Source organism: Oncorhynchus keta, chromosome 8 (genome assembly GCF_023373465.1).
Source record: "Oncorhynchus keta strain PuntledgeMale-10-30-2019 chromosome 8, Oket_V2, whole genome shotgun sequence".
Classification (NCBI taxonomy): domain Eukaryota; kingdom Metazoa; phylum Chordata; class Actinopteri; order Salmoniformes; family Salmonidae; genus Oncorhynchus; species Oncorhynchus keta.
The window spans coordinates 21,697,978-21,716,055 of record NC_068428.1 but is presented as its reverse complement, the minus strand read 5'-3'; the positions used below and the strand labels follow the sequence as shown (position 1 = coordinate 21,716,055).

Below are 18,078 nucleotides of genomic sequence, written 5' to 3'. Positions count from 1 at the left end.
TTGTACCAGTACAGAGGGAGGGATCCTGAGAGGAGTGGTGTGAGTAGTAGATTTGTACCAGTACAGAGGAGGGTTCCTGAGAGGAGTGGTGTGAGTAGTAGATTTGTACCAGTACAGAGGGAGGGTTCCTGAGAGGAGTGGTGTGAGTAGTAGATTTGTACCAGTACAGATGGAGGGTTCCTGAGAGGAGTGGTGTGAGTAGTAGATTTGTACCAGTACAGAGGAGGGTTCCTGAGAGGAGTGGTGTGAGTAGTAGATTTGTACCAGTACAGAGGGAGGGTTCCTGAGAGGAGTGGTGTGAGTAGTAGATTTGTACCATTACAGAGGGAGGGTTCCTGAGAGGAGAGGTGTGAGTAGTAGATATGTACCATTACAGAGGGAGGGTTCCTGAGAGGAGTGGTGTGAGTAGTAGATTTGTACCAGTACAGAGGAGGGTTCCTGAGAGGAGAGGTGTGAGTAGTAGATTTGTACCATTACAGAGGGAGGGTTCCTGAGAGGAGTGGTGTGAGTAGTAGATTTGTACCATTACAGAGGGAGGGTTCCTGAGAGGAGAGGTGTGAGTAGTAGATATGTACCATTACAGAGGGAGGGTTCCTGAGAGGAGTGGTGTGAGTAGTAGATTTGTACCAGTACAGAGGGAGGGTTCCTGAGAGGAGTGGTGTAAGTAGTAGATTTGTACCATTACAGAGGGAGGGTTCCTGAGATGAGTGGTGTAAGTAGTAGATTTGTACCATTACAGAGGGAGGGTTCCTGAGAGGAGTGGTGTAAGTAGTAGATTTGTACCATTACAGAGGGAGGGTTCCTGAGATGAGTGGTGTGAGTAGTAGATTTGTACCATTACAGAGGGAGGGATCCTGAGAGGAGTGGTGTGAGTAGTAGATTTGTACCATTACAGAGGGAGGGTTCCTGAGAGGAGTGGTGTGAGTAGTAGATTTGTACCATTACAGAGGAGGGATCCTGAGAGGAGTGGTGTAAGTAGTAGATTTGTACCAGTACAGATGGAGGGTTCCTGAGAGGAGTGGTGTGAGTAGTAGATTTGTACCATTACAGAGGGAGGGTTCCTGAGAGGAGTGGTGTAAGTAGTAGATTTGTACCATTACAGAGGAGGGTTCCTGAGATGAGTGGTGTGAGTAGTAGATTTGTACCATTACAGAGGGAGGGATCCTGAGAGGAGTGGTGTGAGTAGTAGATTTGTACCATTACAGAGGGAGGGTTCCTGAGAGGAGTGGTGTAAGTAGTAGATTTGTACCATTACAGAGGGAGGGTTCCTGAGATGAGTGGTGTGAGTAGTAGATTTGTACCATTACAGAGGGAGGGATCCTGAGAGGAGTGGTGTGAGTAGTAGATTTGTACCATTACAGAGGGAGGGTTCCTGAGAGGAGTGGTGTGAGTAGTAGATTTGTACCATTACAGAGGGAGGGATCCTGAGAGGAGTGGTGTAAGTAGTAGATTTGTACCAGTACAGATGGAGGGTTCCTGAGAGGAGTGGTGTGAGTAGTAGATTTGTACCATTACAGAGGGAGGGATCCTGAGAGGAGTGGTGTAAGTAGTAGATTTGTACCAGTACAGATGGAGGGTTCCTGAGAGGAGTGGTGTGAGTAGTAGATTTGTACCATTACAGAGGGAGGGTTCCTGAGATGAGTGGTGTGAGTAGTAGATTTGTACCATTACAGAGGAGGGATCCTGAGAGGAGTGGTGTGAGTAGTAGATATGTACCATTACAGAGGGAGGGTTCCTGAGAGGAGTGGTGTGAGTAGTAGATTTGTACCAGTACAGAGGGAGGGTTCCTGAGAGGAGAGGTGTGAGTAGTAGATTTGTACCATTACAGAGGGAGGGTTCCTGAGAGGAGTGGTGTGAGTAGTAGATTTGTACCATTACAGAGGGAGGGTTCCTGAGATGAGTGGTGTGAGTAGTAGATTTGTACCATTACAGAGGGAGGGTTCCTGAGAGGAGAGGTGTGAGTAGTAGATTTGTACCATTACAGAGGGAGGGATCCTGAGAGGAGTGTTGTGAGTAGTAGATTTGTACCATTACAGAGGAGGGTTCCTGAGAGGAGTGGTGTGAGTAGTAGATTTGTACCAGTACAGAGGGAGGGATCCTGAGAGGAGTGGTGTGAGTAGTAGATCTGTACCAGTACAGAGGGAGGGATCCTGAGAGGAGGGGTGTGAGTAGTAGATTTGTACCATTACAGAGGGAGGGTTCCTGAGAGGAGTGGTGTGAGTAGTAGATTTGTACCAGTACAGAGGGAGGGATCCTGAGAGGAGTGGTGTGAGTAGTAGATTTGTACCATTACAGAGGGAGGGTTCCTGAGAGGAGAGGTGTGAGTAGTAGATTTGTACCATTACAGAGGGAGGGTTCCTGAGAGGAGAGGTGTGAGTAGTAGATTTGTACCATTACAGAGGGAGGGTTCCTGAGAGGAGAGGTGTGAGTAGTAGATTTGTACCATTACAGAGGGAGGGTTCCTGAGAGGAGTGGTGTGAGTAGTAGATTTGTACCATTACAGAGGGAGGGTTCCTGAGAGGAGAGGTGTGAGTAGTAGATATGTACCATTACAGAGGGAGGGTTCCTGAGAGGAGTGGTGTGAGTAGTAGATTTGTACCAGTACAGAGGGAGGGTTCCTGAGAGGAGTGGTGTGAGTAGTAGATTTGTACCATTACAGAGGGAGGGTTCCTGAGAGGAGAGGTGTGAGTAGTAGATTTGTACCATTACAGAGGGAGGGTTCCTGAGAGGAGAGGTGTGAGTAGTAGATTTGTACCATTACAGAGGGAGGGTTCCTGAGATGAGTGGTGTGAGTAGTAGATTTGTACCATTACAGAGGGAGGGTTCCTGAGAGGAGTGGTGTGAGTAGTAGATTTGTACCAGTACAGAGGGAGGGATCCTGAGAGGAGTGGTGTGAGTAGTAGATCTGTACCAGTACAGAGGGAGGGATCCTGAGAGGAGGGGTGTGAGTAGTAGATTTGTACCATTACAGAGGGAGGGTTCCTGAGATGAGTGGTGTGAGTAGTAGATTTGTACCATTACAGAGGGAGGGTTCCTGAGAGGAGTGGTGTGAGTAGTAGATTTGTACCATTACAGAGGGAGGGATCCTGAGAGGAGTGGTGTGAGTAGTAGATATGTACCATTACAGAGGGAGGGTTCCTGAGAGGAGTGGTGTGAGTAGTAGATTTGTACCATTACAGAGGGAGGGTTCCTGAGAGGAGTGGTGTGAGTAGTAGATTTGTACCATTACAGAGGAGGGATCCTGAGAGGAGTGGTGTGAGTAGTAGATATGTACCATTACAGAGGGAGGGTTCCTGAGAGGAGTGGTGTGAGTAGTAGATTTGTACCATTACAGAGGGAGGGTTCCTGAGATGAGTGGTGTGAGTAGTAGATTTGTACCATTACAGAGGGAGGGTTCCTGAGATGAGTGGTGTGAGTAGTAGATTTGTACCAGTACAGAGGGAGGGATCCTGAGAGGAGTGGTGTGAGTAGTAGATTTGTACCAGTACAGAGGGAGGGTTCCTGAGAGGAGTGGTGTGAGTAGTAGATTTGTACCAGTACAGAGGGAGGGATCCTGAGAGGAGTGGTGTGAGTAGTAGATTTGTACCAGTACAGAGGGAGGGTTCCTGAGAGGAGTGGTGTGAGTAGTAGATTTGTACCAGTACAGAGGGAGGGTTCCTGAGAGGAGTGGTGTGAGTAGTAGATTTGTACCAGTACAGAGGGAGGGATCCTGAGAGGAGTGGTGTGAGTAGTAGATTTGTACCAGTACAGAGGGAGGGTTCCTGAGAGGAGTGGTGTGAGTAGTAGATTTGTACCAGTACAGAGGGAGGGATCCTGAGAGGAGTGGTGTGAGTAGTAGATTTGTACCAGTACAGAGGGAGGGATCCTGAGAGGAGTGGTGTGAGTAGTAGATTTGTACCATTACAGAGGGAGGGATCCTGAGAGGAGTGGTGTGAGTAGTAGATTTGTACCAGTACAGAGGGAGGGTTCCTGAGAGGAGTGGTGTGAGTAGTAGATTTGTACCAGTACAGAGGGATAGGGCAACAAGTGATATATGTTTCAGTAAGATTGTATTTATAGCCATTCTTATCAACTGTACTGGAGGGACGAATCTTAAATTGCAGAAAATACAGGTTGTGGTGGCAGCTGCAGAGAGGTATTTGTGTGTGAGACTACATCAGACGAGTTACAAAGTGTGTTCAGTGGTTGTGTCCCGTCCTTTCAGGCTGTTGGCCTGAAGTCGGACTAAATATATTTAAATAATGGAGTATGGTTAAAAAAAAAATGTGTGTGTTAGTGTGGTGTATTTGTTGTATTTTTGTCAAATATTTTTTTTATGCAAAGTATAAGTATACTTCAGTCTAGTAGGTGGCGGTAATGCAACATTTATTGGATGCCAACTGCCGTTAAACCTCATCAAAGAAGAAGAAGTTTCGTTTCATAGCCAGTGCTTTGGGACAGACATTTTCCAACTACCTTGCGCTCCAGTCTACTTTGAGCCATAAAGGCAACATTTGTGAAGCCAGAATACAAATTAAACGATGAGAAAGCCTGGAAGGAGGAGAGATGATTAGAAACGATTCGGTTGGTCGTTTTATGTGTGGATTAATTGTCGGAGTAGAGGTCCTTGTGCATTTCAGGTAAAATAACAACCTAATGTTTAAATCCCAGGACACATTTGCAGGCAACTATAAGCTAGCTAAATAGGACAAATTCGCTAGCAAGTGCAAACTAACTAGCTAAATTGCCATACATATTTAATGATTTTCGACCTGTGCCCAAATTAATGTAATTGGTTCAGAGTTTGTTTTGAAATTGAAGGGGGACAAAAGAAATATATGCACGATGGCGCACGCGCGCAGCCGGTTTGAGTTCCGTGTTCAGATTGAGCGTCGGGGATCTTAACAACCACCCCCTACTGAAGATGCCATCCTCCAATTACCCATATGTGTAATGTAATGGAACTAAGTCATGATCAAGGGCTAGGTACGTCGGTGATCACTGTTATTTTGTTCTCAGCCAACACTACTTCAATCCCCCTACCCTACTGTTTTTAATTTAATGAGTTTATAAAGGGAATTGTGAAGGTAACCGATGGCTTAATTATAGCCAGTAACTACTGTACCATACCTGGACTAAGATGTCGCTGATGTAGCCTACTGTTCACTGTCCCAAGATGCTGGGAGTGTGCTGCTTCCCGGCCCTTGGAGGATCCTGGCGTGGACTGAGAAGTAGGCTATGCATATCATTATTTCTAATATTTTAGAGAACAAGGTTGATATGGTCATTTATACAGTCAACTTATTGGCAAGGTCACACTTTCAATAACCAAATATTTACCCCACCAAAATCAAGAAATTGGTTGTAGCCTTCCTGCTATAACAAGGCAAACGCATCTGATGATTAAATAATATTTCATGATATTTATCACTTCTCTCAAACTCATATCACTAGGGGCAGGGATGCTCTGAAGGAGAATCTGGTCTCCTTCAAACCAGCCTGCCAGTCTCTGAAGCGGGTCAAGGTTCTGTTGCTGGGTCAGGAAAATCCAACTTTATTAACTCTATCAGATCTGTGATGTATGGGCAAATTGTTCTGCTGCCCAATATTGGCATTTCTGCTGAGGGCTTTACCAAGAGGGTAGGCCTATTAGTATATCTGTCATCCAAGTCCCATTTCTTCATCTAGTTTTGTTATCATGTTATGACGACCTATTTTCCACCTAATGACAGCTTGAGTAGCCTACAAACCATTTCAAGCTTTTATTGATAAGGAAAATCTACCTTTTATACAAGACCAATCCATTTATATTTTAGATGGTGATCTACTGTACATCTGATTTGACCCTTCCTGCTCCCCTTCATGCAGCTCAAATGCTATGAAATCTGGTCAGAGAAAGGGGAGAAGCCCACAGCTCTGATCCTGTGTGATGTGTTGGCTCTGGGGGACGGTACATACATACATACATACATACATACATACATACATACATACATACATACATGCATGCATGCATGCATGCATGCATACATACAGTGGGGCAAAAAAGTATTTAGTCAGCCACCAATTGTGCATGTTCTCCCACTTAAAAAGATGAGAGAGGCCTGTAATTTTCATCATAGGTACACTTCAACTATGACAGACGAAGTGACAGTTGAAGTGTACCTATGATGAAAATTACAGGCCTCTCATCTTTTTAAGTGGGAGAACTTGCACAATTGGTGTCTGACTAAATACTTTTTTGCCCCACTGTATATGGCCCAATACACATGTTATATTCACACTCCAGACATCGTTATCCTGGAAATGTGTATTTTCATTCATTTTTGTTTATCCGTCTGCCTTATGTGCAAGTGATCATAGCAATAGAATGAATAGAACAGGCTTGGAACCTCTGACCCTGGCAATTGAATGTGGATAGGATTTGAGGAACTAATTTGTATTTCCTGTGTTAATAACATGAACAACATATTAAATTGTTGTGTATTCTACACTTTTTGTGAATGCTTATTAATGAAGAAATACCCAAGTTGAATATTGCACCAGTCAATATGGAGAAAGTAGAGAAAATGACGACTAAAGCAGAATTCAACAACATAAGCAGTTTATGAGGAGCTTTTAAATATTACGATCGTAAAAGGCCGGTTTCATATACACACATTAAGCCTAGTAAAAAGCATGGTAAATATAGAATCTCCATTGAACTAGCCTTTAGTCCAGGACTAGGCATAAACTGAGTCTGGGAAACCAACCCGAAGAGCATAGAATGAATCTACAATTTCAAACGGATCAGTTATGAAACCCAGACATCCATACTGAGGATTATGCAGGACACCCTCGCTTTGAATTCGGAGGCAGGGTGGTGGATAGGCCATCGAGAGCACCCTCTGAACACAGCCTTAAAATATTCATCTAAAGCCGTGGTATCCCCGCCACTATCTCGGATTCAATGCCACACTCATCCTTTCCCCGGAGGATCTTGAAGAACCCTTCAAAGAGAACCAATACAGATGAGTCATACATTAGGCCGAAGGTATCATATCCCACCATTATACTGCATGTCACATCAACAGTATTACACATGAAGATATTGAATTGTCCATCTATACAAAGCAAAATAAGAGTATTGAGTCAGTGACAGTGGTATGCAATGGTGTCTGCTGTTAGCCACCCTCACCATTGTCACCCCAGTCTGTGTTCCAGGAGTTGGCAACCAGCCAGTAGGGGGTGTTATTCTCCTTTCCCCAGCCCAGGATCTTGATGGCATGACCCCCCAGCATCTGTCCAGTCACATGCTGGTACACACCTGGCAACATAGAACAGAGATAAAGTGACCCCTTGAGTCTACAACCTGTCAGAACATGTCAGATCTGTGAGTGCATGCATAGTCTATGGAGTGTGTGTGAGTGTTTGTCTGTGCTTGCGCCTCTGTGTGGATGTGTGTGTGATAGAGGAAAAATAAATATAAGTCTCACCGGTCTTGTAAAGGAGGAAGTCCTCATAGACAGAGAAGGCTGCCTCCACTGGGCCATTCTTATAGAGCTCAGTCATGATCTGCTGTTCCTTCGGGGGAACGCTGTACGTCTGCTTTCCTACAGGGGGCGACAGTGGTCAACACACTGAGGTACACAGTTGAGAAGTGGTGTAAAGTACTTAAGTAAAAAAATACTTAAAGTACTACTGAAGTAGTTTTTTGTGGGTATATGTGCATTGCTATTTATATTTTTGGCAACTTTTACTTTACTACATTCCTAAAGAAAATAATGTACTTTTTACTCTATACATTTTCCCTGACACCGAAAAGTACTTGTTACATTTTGAATGCTTATCAGGACATGAAAATGGTCCAATTCACACACTTATTAAGATAACATCCTTGGTCATCCCTACTGCCTGTGATCTGGCAGACTCACTAAACACAAATGCTTCATTTGTAAATAATATCTGAGGGTTGAACTGTGCCCCAGGCTATCAGTACATTTTTTTTATTTTATATATATTTAAAAAATGCTGCCATCTGATTTGCTTAATATAAGGAACATTTATGCTTTTATTTTTTATACTTAAATATATTTGTGGCAATTACATTTTCTTTTAATATTTGAAGTATATTTAAGACTAAATACTTTAAAATGCGATAATGTGACACCAGATTTAGCTTGGAAGTCATTTAGATACACTTGTACAACATTGTTTAAGACTGAGGTTATATTCAACATTAGTACACAGTGAGTTCTCTTACCGAAGTGTTTGTCCTTCTTGTAGGAGGGGGTGTATCCAGCGTTGCACTCGGACACACACTTAGGCGTGTCACCCTCACCTGTGCAGGGGGGGCGTGTTCCGTTCACGTGATGCTCACACGGAGCGATGCTGTAAGGTCTACAGCCTGTATGATACACAGTCACTAAGGATGTCATTTTATCCTCTAGAAAGCCAACAATATAGTCCACTGCTGACATTTATATTTACCTCCATATTGTAGGTTTCACAATGCCAGAGCCATCCATAACTCACCTATACTGGATCCGTAGAGCCCCCCTGTAACCAGCCCAGACTCAGCCCAGTAGTCCCAGGCAGCTGATGGGAAGCCCCCCATACACCTACACACACACCCCTCAGTCATGCCATGTGAGCTTGCTTACAATGTCATGGTGTCATGAGCTATCACATACACTGCTATTGGCTGTAATATACACTGTGTGTACAAACATTAAGAACACCTACTCTTTCCATGACAGACTGAACAGGTGAAAGTTATGATCCCTTATTGATGGCCATCTGGCCAACTTGACACAACTTTGGGAAGCATTGCCGTCAACGTGGGCCAGCATCTCGGTGGAATGCTTGCGACACCTTGTAGAGTCCATGCCCCAACGAATTGAGGCTGAGGGCAAAAGGAGAGGCTGCAACTAAATATTAGGAAGGTTTCCTTAATGTTTTGTACACTCAGTATATAATGGGAATAAGCTAAACCTGCTATACTTAAAGCCAAACACACACTCACCCCATGCCACAGGCATCACAGCATGACAACAGGTCCTCAGCTGAGATCTCCACGGAGACCTTGCCATTGCTATGGATACAATACCTGTCGGAGATGGCCTCAGCTGCCCCAAAGGCCTGTGGGTTGGAAATGCATGGGAGAGAAAGTTTAGGAGGCACAGCTACTCAGTCAGTAGCTACTAAGATTTCAGATGAGTTATTCTGCTCCATCGCCATCTCCTATCGCATTAACACAGTGATTAGGCTCCTTTTAAAGGCTACTATCTCCTCCTTACTCCTATTTTTCCCTAATATTTTCCTCCATTCCTCTCTCCATCCATCCACCGTCTTACCCAGCAGGAGCCACAGGATCCCTGGTCTCTGATCTCTTTGATGGTGGGACAGTTGGGCCACTGCAGCCGTGCGTCAAAGCTGTCTGGCAGACTCATGTCCTCATCAGACTGCACCCTGTGGAGGGAGAAGAGGAACAAGCTTGGGCTTTGATAACTTATGTTGGCCTGCATGTGTAGGGTGGCATTAATATGAGAGCAGTATGAATTGGGTCCATTTTGGTCAATCCATACAGACAAACACACACACTCACAGCTCTGACAGCCTGGGTCCCTTCAGCAGGGTTCCACACAAACTCTTCACATAACTGATGTCAACATTGTGGAAGTTCTGGCCAGCCTGGGGAGATGTAAAAACATTTTTTAAAAGGAAAGCGTCAAGAGGGAGATATGAAGATCGGTGGAAAGATTTCAAAGATAACATTTGCATAGACTGGGTTTATTTATTATATTTAAATGAGTTAGATTATCTATCTATAATTATAAAATGATCTAATCTGTTATAACAGGAAGATCTGATAGGACTTACCATCCATGTGGTGTCTGCGTTGTTGATGTACTGAACCATCTCAGGAGACAGTAGAGGGAGGCGGGGCTTAGCCCAGCTAACAGACAGGGCCGGGAGAAGACACAGGAGGGCCAGACGACACATCCTGGAGGTGGACAGGAGACAACATGACTTAACTTTTGTATTTCAATCCGTGATGTAGGCTACTCTTTGTCTACTGAGTGTAATAATAGAGTTTGAGGTTGCAGCTCAGCACCTGTCACAATGCAGCCTCCTCCCAGTAGACCACTAGAGCTGCAGAGGTGGAAGTGAGAATGAAAATGTACCTTGAGTTCTATGGTTACTTATTAACGAGAGCTTTAAATAAGTGTCCTTACTGCAGGCTATTTAAGAAATAAGGACCGAAGGGGGCTGGTCAACCGCACATGGGGCCCTATTTTTATTTTGGGGGGAGATTTTTATTTTTTTTACTGTATTACTGTATTTCAAACACATTTTGCCATGGTGCACAGAGAAAAATTCTGTTTTTTAGCTCATCTCATGCTTTTGTTCACCCATGAGGGTGAGAGAAAATGTTGCAGTTATATAGCAAATGTTCTGCAATTCTATACATTTGCTATCAAAAGCGACTAGTTTACAGCCCGTAGTGTCACATATACTCCCTCGACGGCCTCTACGTCATCAGGCTGCTGATTATCCCGCACACCTGTCACCATCGTCTTGCTCATCTGCGCCTCATGACAACTCACCTGGACTCCATCACCTCCTTGAATATCTTCCCTATATCTGTCCCTCCCCTTGGTTCTTTCCTCAGGTGTTATTGACTCTGTTTTCATGTCAGTGCGTTGTTTGTGGTTTGTGTTGATTGTTTCTTTTATTAAAACATTCCCTGAACTTGCGTCCAGATTCTCAGCGCACATCATTACACTTAGCCTTGATATATTGGCCATATACATTTACATTTACATTTACATTTAAGTCATTTAGCAGACGCTCTTATCCAGAGCGACTTACAAATTGGATATACCACAAACCCCTGAGGTGCCTTATTGCTATTATACACTGGTTACCAACGGCAATAGAACAGTAAACAAGTTGCTTTCCTTCATACCCGTGATATATTGTCTGATATATACACATGGCTTAAATGCTGTTTCATTCAATCAGAATCCAGGACCCAAACCCCAAAATTGCTGGTTCAACTATACACAGTATTTATTAGTAATTATACACTTGTCAGATACTACAATATAAACTGTGTCATTCCTCTGACGTAAAATGAACACTCTTTAACACATTAACGTTTCGCTATTGCAAATACTAGAGTTGATAATAGCACAATCAATTCAAAAACCCTCCCTCTTCTTACAGTGACAGGCTCTGGCAAATAAACTATGGCTCGTTCTTTCATACCAATACAAGTCTGCCTCACAAATACTGGCATTTAGAGAGAAATACCCAGTTAAAATAACAAACCAGAAGAAATCCTTATATCTACCTGTATGGTTTGTGTGGTAGAAGATCCTCAGACAGTTAATCAATCAGTCTGTCTGTCAGTTCTTCTCTTATTCTGAATCTCTATAGACTCTCCTGTTTTAAAGGAACCTGGATTACTGTCACATGACCAGTCCAGTCTTTTGCCCTAGCATAAATATCACATGATTGTGGCGAAGGCTATTTCCGAGGGCACTGATAACAAGTGCCCTGAAAGTTATTGTAAAATGTTTTCCTTGGATTGATACCATTTATGAAAGTAAAAGTTAATGAGGATCAGGTGCTCTTATGTCTGCAACAATGTTAGAAAACTGTATGGAAAAAAGCATTCCCTTTCTTCCATTCAGTTTGAGTTATGAAATGTTTGAAATAGAATGTACAGTCTTACATAAATGAAAATCACTGTTTTTGCAGTCTTTTCCCCCAGGACTTTGAACTAGCATGACTTGAGCTCGTCTTAAATGAGTGTACAATTTTACTGTCTGTAAACTATAAAACTATCATCCATTGTCTTGTCAGCAAATTCAATGTCCAAAAAAACAGGGTTCATTTACAAAGGACCAACATTGACCTTTGTGACACTGATGAGGCAGAAAAGAAAACATTCAGAAACACTTTATTTGGAGTCTTTTATTATTTGTTCAATTATGTACAAATGAAAACCTCACATTATATGGAAATAGTCATGTCTTCTTTAGTTGTGAACAAGGATACACCACACTATTGCAGCCTTCCTACTCACCAAAGCTCTGTGTTAAGGACACTTAGCAGCCTGCTACTATGTGTTCTGCTGCAGTCCCGCTTCCACTAGTCTCTGTATCAAAAATGTAATCAAATGTTATTTGTCACATGAGCCAAATACAACATTTCACCTTACAGTGAAATGCTCTCTTACAAGCCCTTAACCAGCAATGCAGTTCTAAGAAAAATAAGTGTTAGAAAGTATTTCCTAAAATAACTTCAAGAGATTCTTCAAAGTAGCCACCCTTTTCCTTGATGACAGCTTTGCACACTCTTGGCATTCTCTCAAATCAAATCAAACAACTACCGTATATACACAAATACACACAAATGTAAAGGGATGAACTGACCTCACCTTCTGGATGATAGCGGGGTGAACAGGCAGTGGCTTGGGTGGTTGTTGTCCTTGATGATCTTTTTGGCCTTCCTGTGACATCGGGTGCTGTAGGTGTCCTGGAGGGCAGGTAGTATGCCCCCGGTGATGCGTTGGGCAGACCGCACTACCCTCTGGAGAGCATTGCGGTTGAGGGCGGTGCAATTGCTTTACCAGGCGGTGATACAGCCCAACAGGATGCTCTCAATTGTGCATCTGTAAAAGTTTGTCAGTGTTTGAGATGCCAAATTTCAAGCCAAATTTCTTCACCCTCCTGAGGTTGAAGAGGCGCTGTTGCGCATTCTTCACCACGCTGTCTGTGTGGGTGGACAATTTCAGGTTGTCCGCGATGTGTACTGCGATGAACTTAAAACTTTCCACGTTCTCCACTACTGTCCCGTCGATGTGGATGGTGGGTGCTCCCTCTGCTGTTTCCTGAAGTCCACGATCATCTCCTTTGTTTTGTTGACGTTGAGTGTGAGGTTATTTTCCTGACACCACTCTCCGAGTGCCCTCACCTCCTCCCTATAGGCTGTCTCGTCGTTGTTGATACTACCACTGTAGTATCGTCTGCAAACTTGATGATTGAGGTGGAAGCGTATATGGGCATGCAGTCATGGGTGAACAGGGAGTACAGGAGAGGGCTGAGAACGCACCCTTGTGGGGCCCCAGTGTTGAGGATCAGCAGGGTGGAGATGTTGTTTCCTACCTTCATAACCTGGGGGTGGCCCGTCAGAAAGTCCAGGACCCAGTCCAGTTGCACAGGGCGAGGTCGAGACCTAGGGTCTCGAGCTTAATGACGAGTTTGGAGGGTACTATGGTGTTAAATGCTGAGCTGTAGTCAATGAACAGCATTCTTACATAGGTATTCCTCTTGTCCAGATGGGATAGGGCAGTGTGCAGTGTGATGGCGATTGCATCGTCAGTGGACATATTCTCTCAACCAGCTTTATGAGGTAGTCACCTGGAATGCATTTCAATTAATAGGTGTGCTTTGTTAAAAGTTAATTTGTGGAATTTCTTTCCTTCTTAATGTGTTTGAGCCAATCAGTTGTGTTGTGACAAGGTAGGGGTGGTATACAGAAGATAGCCCTATTTGGTAAAAGACCAAGTCCATATTAAGGCAAGAACAGCTCAAATAACCAAAGAGAAATGACAGTCCATCATTACTTTAAGATATGAAGGTCAATCAAACCAAAACATTTCAAGAACTTTGAACGTTTCTTCAAGTGCAATTGCAAAAACAATCAAGCGCAATGATGAAACTGACTCTCATGAGGACCGCCGCAGGAAAGGAAGACCCAGAGTTACCTCTGCTGTAGAGGATAAGTTCATTAGAGTTACCAGCCACAGATTGTAGCCCAAATAAATGCTTCACGGAGTTCAAGTAACAGATACGTCTCAACATCAACTGTTCAGAGGAGACTGTGGGAATCAGGGCTTCATGATTGAATTGCTGCAAAGAAACCACTACTAAAGGACACAAATAATAATAAGAAACTTGCTTGGGCCAAGAAACACGAGCAATGGACATTAGAATGGTGGAAATCTGTCCTTTGGTCTGATGAGACCAAATTTGAGATTTTGTCTTTGTGACACGGCGGTTGTGATACCGTGAAGCATGGAGGAAGAGAATGTATGATTGTGTGCGGGTGCTCTGCTGGTGACACTGTCTGTGTCTTCAGTGATATGACATCACATTTGGTTTACGCTTAGTGGGACTATCATTTGTTTTTCAACAGGACAATGACCCAACACACCTCCAGGCTGTGTATGGGCTATTTGACCAAGAAGAAGAGTGATGGAGTGCTGCATCAGATGACCTGGCCTCCACAATCACCCGACCTCAACCCAATTGAGATGGTTTGGGATGAGTTAGACTGCAGAGTGAAGGAAAAGCAGCCAACAAGTGCTCAGCATCAGGGATGCAAACTGGTGAGGGCCCAAAAAGGTGACACTTTTTTTTGCACCGAAACATGCAAAACAATCCCTGTTTGGGGGGAAATTTAGGTTTTAACTAATTAAACAACAAAGAATATGTGTGTAAAATAAACCTAACTCACAGATAAAAAATGTAAAGAAAGCAATCCAATGTTATCAGTTGCCTAGAGACTTTACAGCGAATTACACTACAAGTCTTGAAAAAAAACAATACACTAATATTGCAGTTAGCCATGACCGCCTTTATAATAGAACGCGTGTGACCACACACACACATCTAAATATTGCACTTGGGAAAAAAACATCTTTAAGTAGAAATAGAATGAAACATAAAGGCATGATCTTTTTTCTCTATTATAGTGGCCTCTATAGTAGACATCGATCAAGTGCACAAGGCTACAAGTGTGCAAAAATAATGTTCACTGAGTAAAAATATATAATAATCCCCCCACAGTGTTACTGCCAAGTTCAACACAACAAAAGCCATGTTTTTGGGATACACAACATTATTACAGTGTACACTTTCTGCCTGTGGACATCTGTTCTACAATGTGCCAGAAGAGCAAGATACCCTTTGTTGGCATAATTGACATCTTTCAGGCAGAGAGTACACCTGGCATACCCCTTTTAATCCACTGTATTGAAAAAGTGAGAAAGAGGGAAACTGTTTGGGGTTCCTTTCAACTCTATAGTGGCATCTAGCTTAAGCCAGGCCCAGCTCCACTTCATCAGTGAATCCACTTGTTTAACAAGCAACGCCTCATTTTCAACTAATTCTCTCTTTCTGAAAATTAACCACAAACTGTAGAGGTTAAACGTTAGTTCACAGATAGTAGTTACTTTGCTAGCTAGTTAACTAGTCAACATTTCACACAGATTGCCAGGGTCCAGTAAGCAACTAACGCATTATAACGGCAAGGAGTCGTATACCAGTTAACACTACGGCAAATAGGTTAGGTTACTAATGTTAGCTCATCTGATGTTGTAACGTTAGCTCATTTTCACACTACAAACTAAATTATTTGATCAGTTAAGATGGCGAATGTTGATCAACATTTCTCTGGCTAGCTAACGGAGAATTTGATCCAGCTAGCAAGATAACGTTACTTGACTCTAACAATACTTGTTCCACCACACTTTCTCCCTCACCTCAAACTATCCAAATGGCAGTTGTTTTTCGCGTTGATGCTGTAACTAGCAAATTGGTTGTCTCTTCTCTCTTCAGTAGCGTGCTGCAATCTGTTGTTATGTGAATGGTTGGCTGAGCCTTGGATACAGCCAGTATTGCTCCAAATGTGCATCACTCGTTCGCTTACAGCCAGTAGTGTGATTCAATGCCAAGCCCCCACGCCCACATTTTTCTCATTAGATCTACACAAATCACTTGGGTCATCTATTTTCGATTCAAAACGACGAATTTCGCCGAAAGGTGACTAGTTTGCATCCCTGCTGCATATGTGGAAACTCCTTCAAGACTGTTGAAAAGTATTCCAGGTGAAGCTGGTTGAGAGAATGCCAAGAGTGTGTAAAACTGTCATCAGGGCAAAGGGTGGCTACTTTGAGGAATCTCAAATATAAAATATATGTAAGATTTGTTTAACACATTTTTGGTTACTACATGATTCCATATGATATGTGTTATTTCATAGTGTTCAATCAAATCAAATCAATGTAGAAAATAGTAAGAATAAGTAGGTGTGTCCAAACCTTTGACTGGTCCTGCATGTGGGGAGAGGGGGGGTGTAGACATTTGATTAGCTGTTCAGGATTCTTATGGCTTGGGGGTAAGCCTTTTGGACCTAGACTTGGCACACCGGTACCTCTTGCCATGTGGTAGCAGAGAGAACAGTCTATGACTAGGGTGGCTGGATTCTTTGGCAATTTTTAGGGCCTTCCTCTGACTACGACTGGTGTAGAGGTCCTGGATGGCAGGAAGCTTGGCCCAGTGATGGACTGGGCCATACGTACTACCCTCTGTAGTGCCTTTCGTTCGGAGGCCGAGCAATTACCATACCAGGCGGTGATGCAACCAGTCAGGATGCTCTCGATGGTGCAGCTGTCAAACTTTTTGAGGATCTGAGGACCCATGTCAAATCCTCTCAGTCTCCTGAGGGGGAAAAGGTGTTGTCGTGCCCTCTTCACGGCTGTCTTGGTGTGTTTGGACCATGATAGTTCGTTGGTGATGTGGAGTACAGGAGGGGACTGGGCACGCAGCCCTGAGGGGCCCCCATGTTGAGGATCAGTGTGGCAGATGTGTTGTTACCTACCTTTACCACCTGGGGGTGGCCCGTCAGGAAGTCCAGGAACCAGTTGCAGAGGGAGGTGTTTACTCCCAGGGTCCTTAGCTTAGTGATGAGCTTTGAGGGCACTATGGTGTTCGAACGCTGAGCTGTAGTTAATTAATAGCATTCTCACATAGGTGTTCCTTTTGTTCAGGTGGGAAAGGGCAGTGTGAAGTGCAATAGAGATTGTGCATCTGTGGATCTGTTGGGCCGGTATGCAAATTGGAGTGGGTCTAGGGTTCCTGGGATAATGGTGTTGATGTGAGCCATGACCAGCCTTTCAAAGCACTTCATGGCTACTAAAGTGAGTGCTAACTGTCAGTAGTCATTTAGGCAGGTTACCTTAGTGTTCTTGCACATAACGACTATGGTGGTCTGCTTGAAACATGTTGGTATTACAGAGGTTGAAAATGTCAGTGAAGACACTTGCTTGTTGGTCAGCGCATGCTCGGAGTACACGTCCTGTGAATCCGTCTGGCCTTGCGGCCTTGTGAATGTTGACCTGTTTAAAGGTCTTACATCGACTACGGAGAGTGTGATCACACAGTCGTCTGAAACAGCTGGTGCTCTCATGCATGCTTCAGTGTTGCTTTCCTCGAAGCGCTCATAGAAGTCACTTAGCTCGTCTGGTTGGCTCGTGTGACTGTATCATTTTACACTGGGCATGTCTCAAAAGACAAATGTGGCTTCCTCTCCTAGTCCCCTTTACTTTGTCCACAATGAGAAAGACACAGACATAAGCTAGGCTTCTGTCATATTGTTTCATATTTGCTATTACGTCTTTTCAGATCAGTGCAGTTGAGGTAGAGAATACAAGGGGAGGAGGCAACTTTAGACTATTGAGATGTGTCCAGTTTACTATGATTGAATGTGACAACAGTGTCAATATGTAGCTATACTGTACATAAACACAGTACAGCCATCTTAGTTCTTGCTATGGAGGTAGACATACACTTATAAAACACATCAAACAGAACCATTGTGTTGTCATTACAATTGCTATTGACTCTGTCTGACATGAGATTAAAAAATAACATTACAAACCAAGCCAAAAGAAACAACAGACTACATATGTATGTTTGTTAATCTCAATGTCCTGTATGTGTGTGCGAGCTGTGTGCTTTAAATTTGTGTGATGTGTCTTAAGACTTTACTCAATCATATTCACATTTCAAATTAAAGTTTCATTTGATAATTGCAATCCATTATAGCTCTATTGGTATTCTCACTTTCAAAACTTGTTGAAAAGAAATTGACAAACATAACAAGGGCTGTGGTTACAAAATAACAAAAATCTACATAAAACTAAACCAAAACACTAAATTAGGAAAAGAGATTTGCCAGATACCGTGTGTATCTGACGTGAGTATGACAAGTGTAACGGAACGTAAGACTACTGCAATACACTATCAAACACAATAGGACAAC

At 43.3% G+C, this 18,078-nt stretch overlaps 1 protein-coding gene and 1 long non-coding RNA gene across 4 annotated transcripts; one reads left to right on the top strand and one right to left on the bottom strand.

Annotated features, from left to right (window-relative positions):
• Positions 1-4,415: 4,415 nt before the first annotated feature.
• On the top strand, positions 4,416-6,472 carry LOC127931367 (uncharacterized). Of its 3 annotated transcripts, none has more exons than XR_008140866.1 (3): positions 4,416-4,619; positions 4,801-5,210; positions 5,434-6,472. It is a non-coding gene; the product is annotated as an uncharacterized LOC127931367 (long non-coding RNA). The 3 variants fall into 3 exon arrangements; XR_008140867.1 differs by having other exon boundaries at positions 4,801-5,516; positions 5,848-6,472; XR_008140865.1 differs by having other exon boundaries at positions 4,801-6,472.
• A 94-nt stretch (positions 6,473-6,566) lies between these two features.
• On the bottom strand, positions 6,567-11,457 carry ctsbb (cathepsin Bb). The gene is made up of 10 exons (XM_035775094.2): positions 11,318-11,457; positions 9,841-9,964; positions 9,566-9,651; positions 9,315-9,429; positions 8,984-9,099; positions 8,494-8,579; positions 8,222-8,365; positions 7,455-7,571; positions 7,157-7,285; positions 6,567-6,968 (listed from the first exon to the last, which is right to left on the bottom strand). Exons 2-10 carry the CDS (start codon positions 9,961-9,963, stop codon positions 6,892-6,894), a joined length of 993 nt encoding a protein of 330 aa, XP_035630987.1. The 5' UTR covers position 9,964; positions 11,318-11,457; the 3' UTR covers positions 6,567-6,891.
• Positions 11,458-18,078: the final 6,621 nt, after the last annotated feature.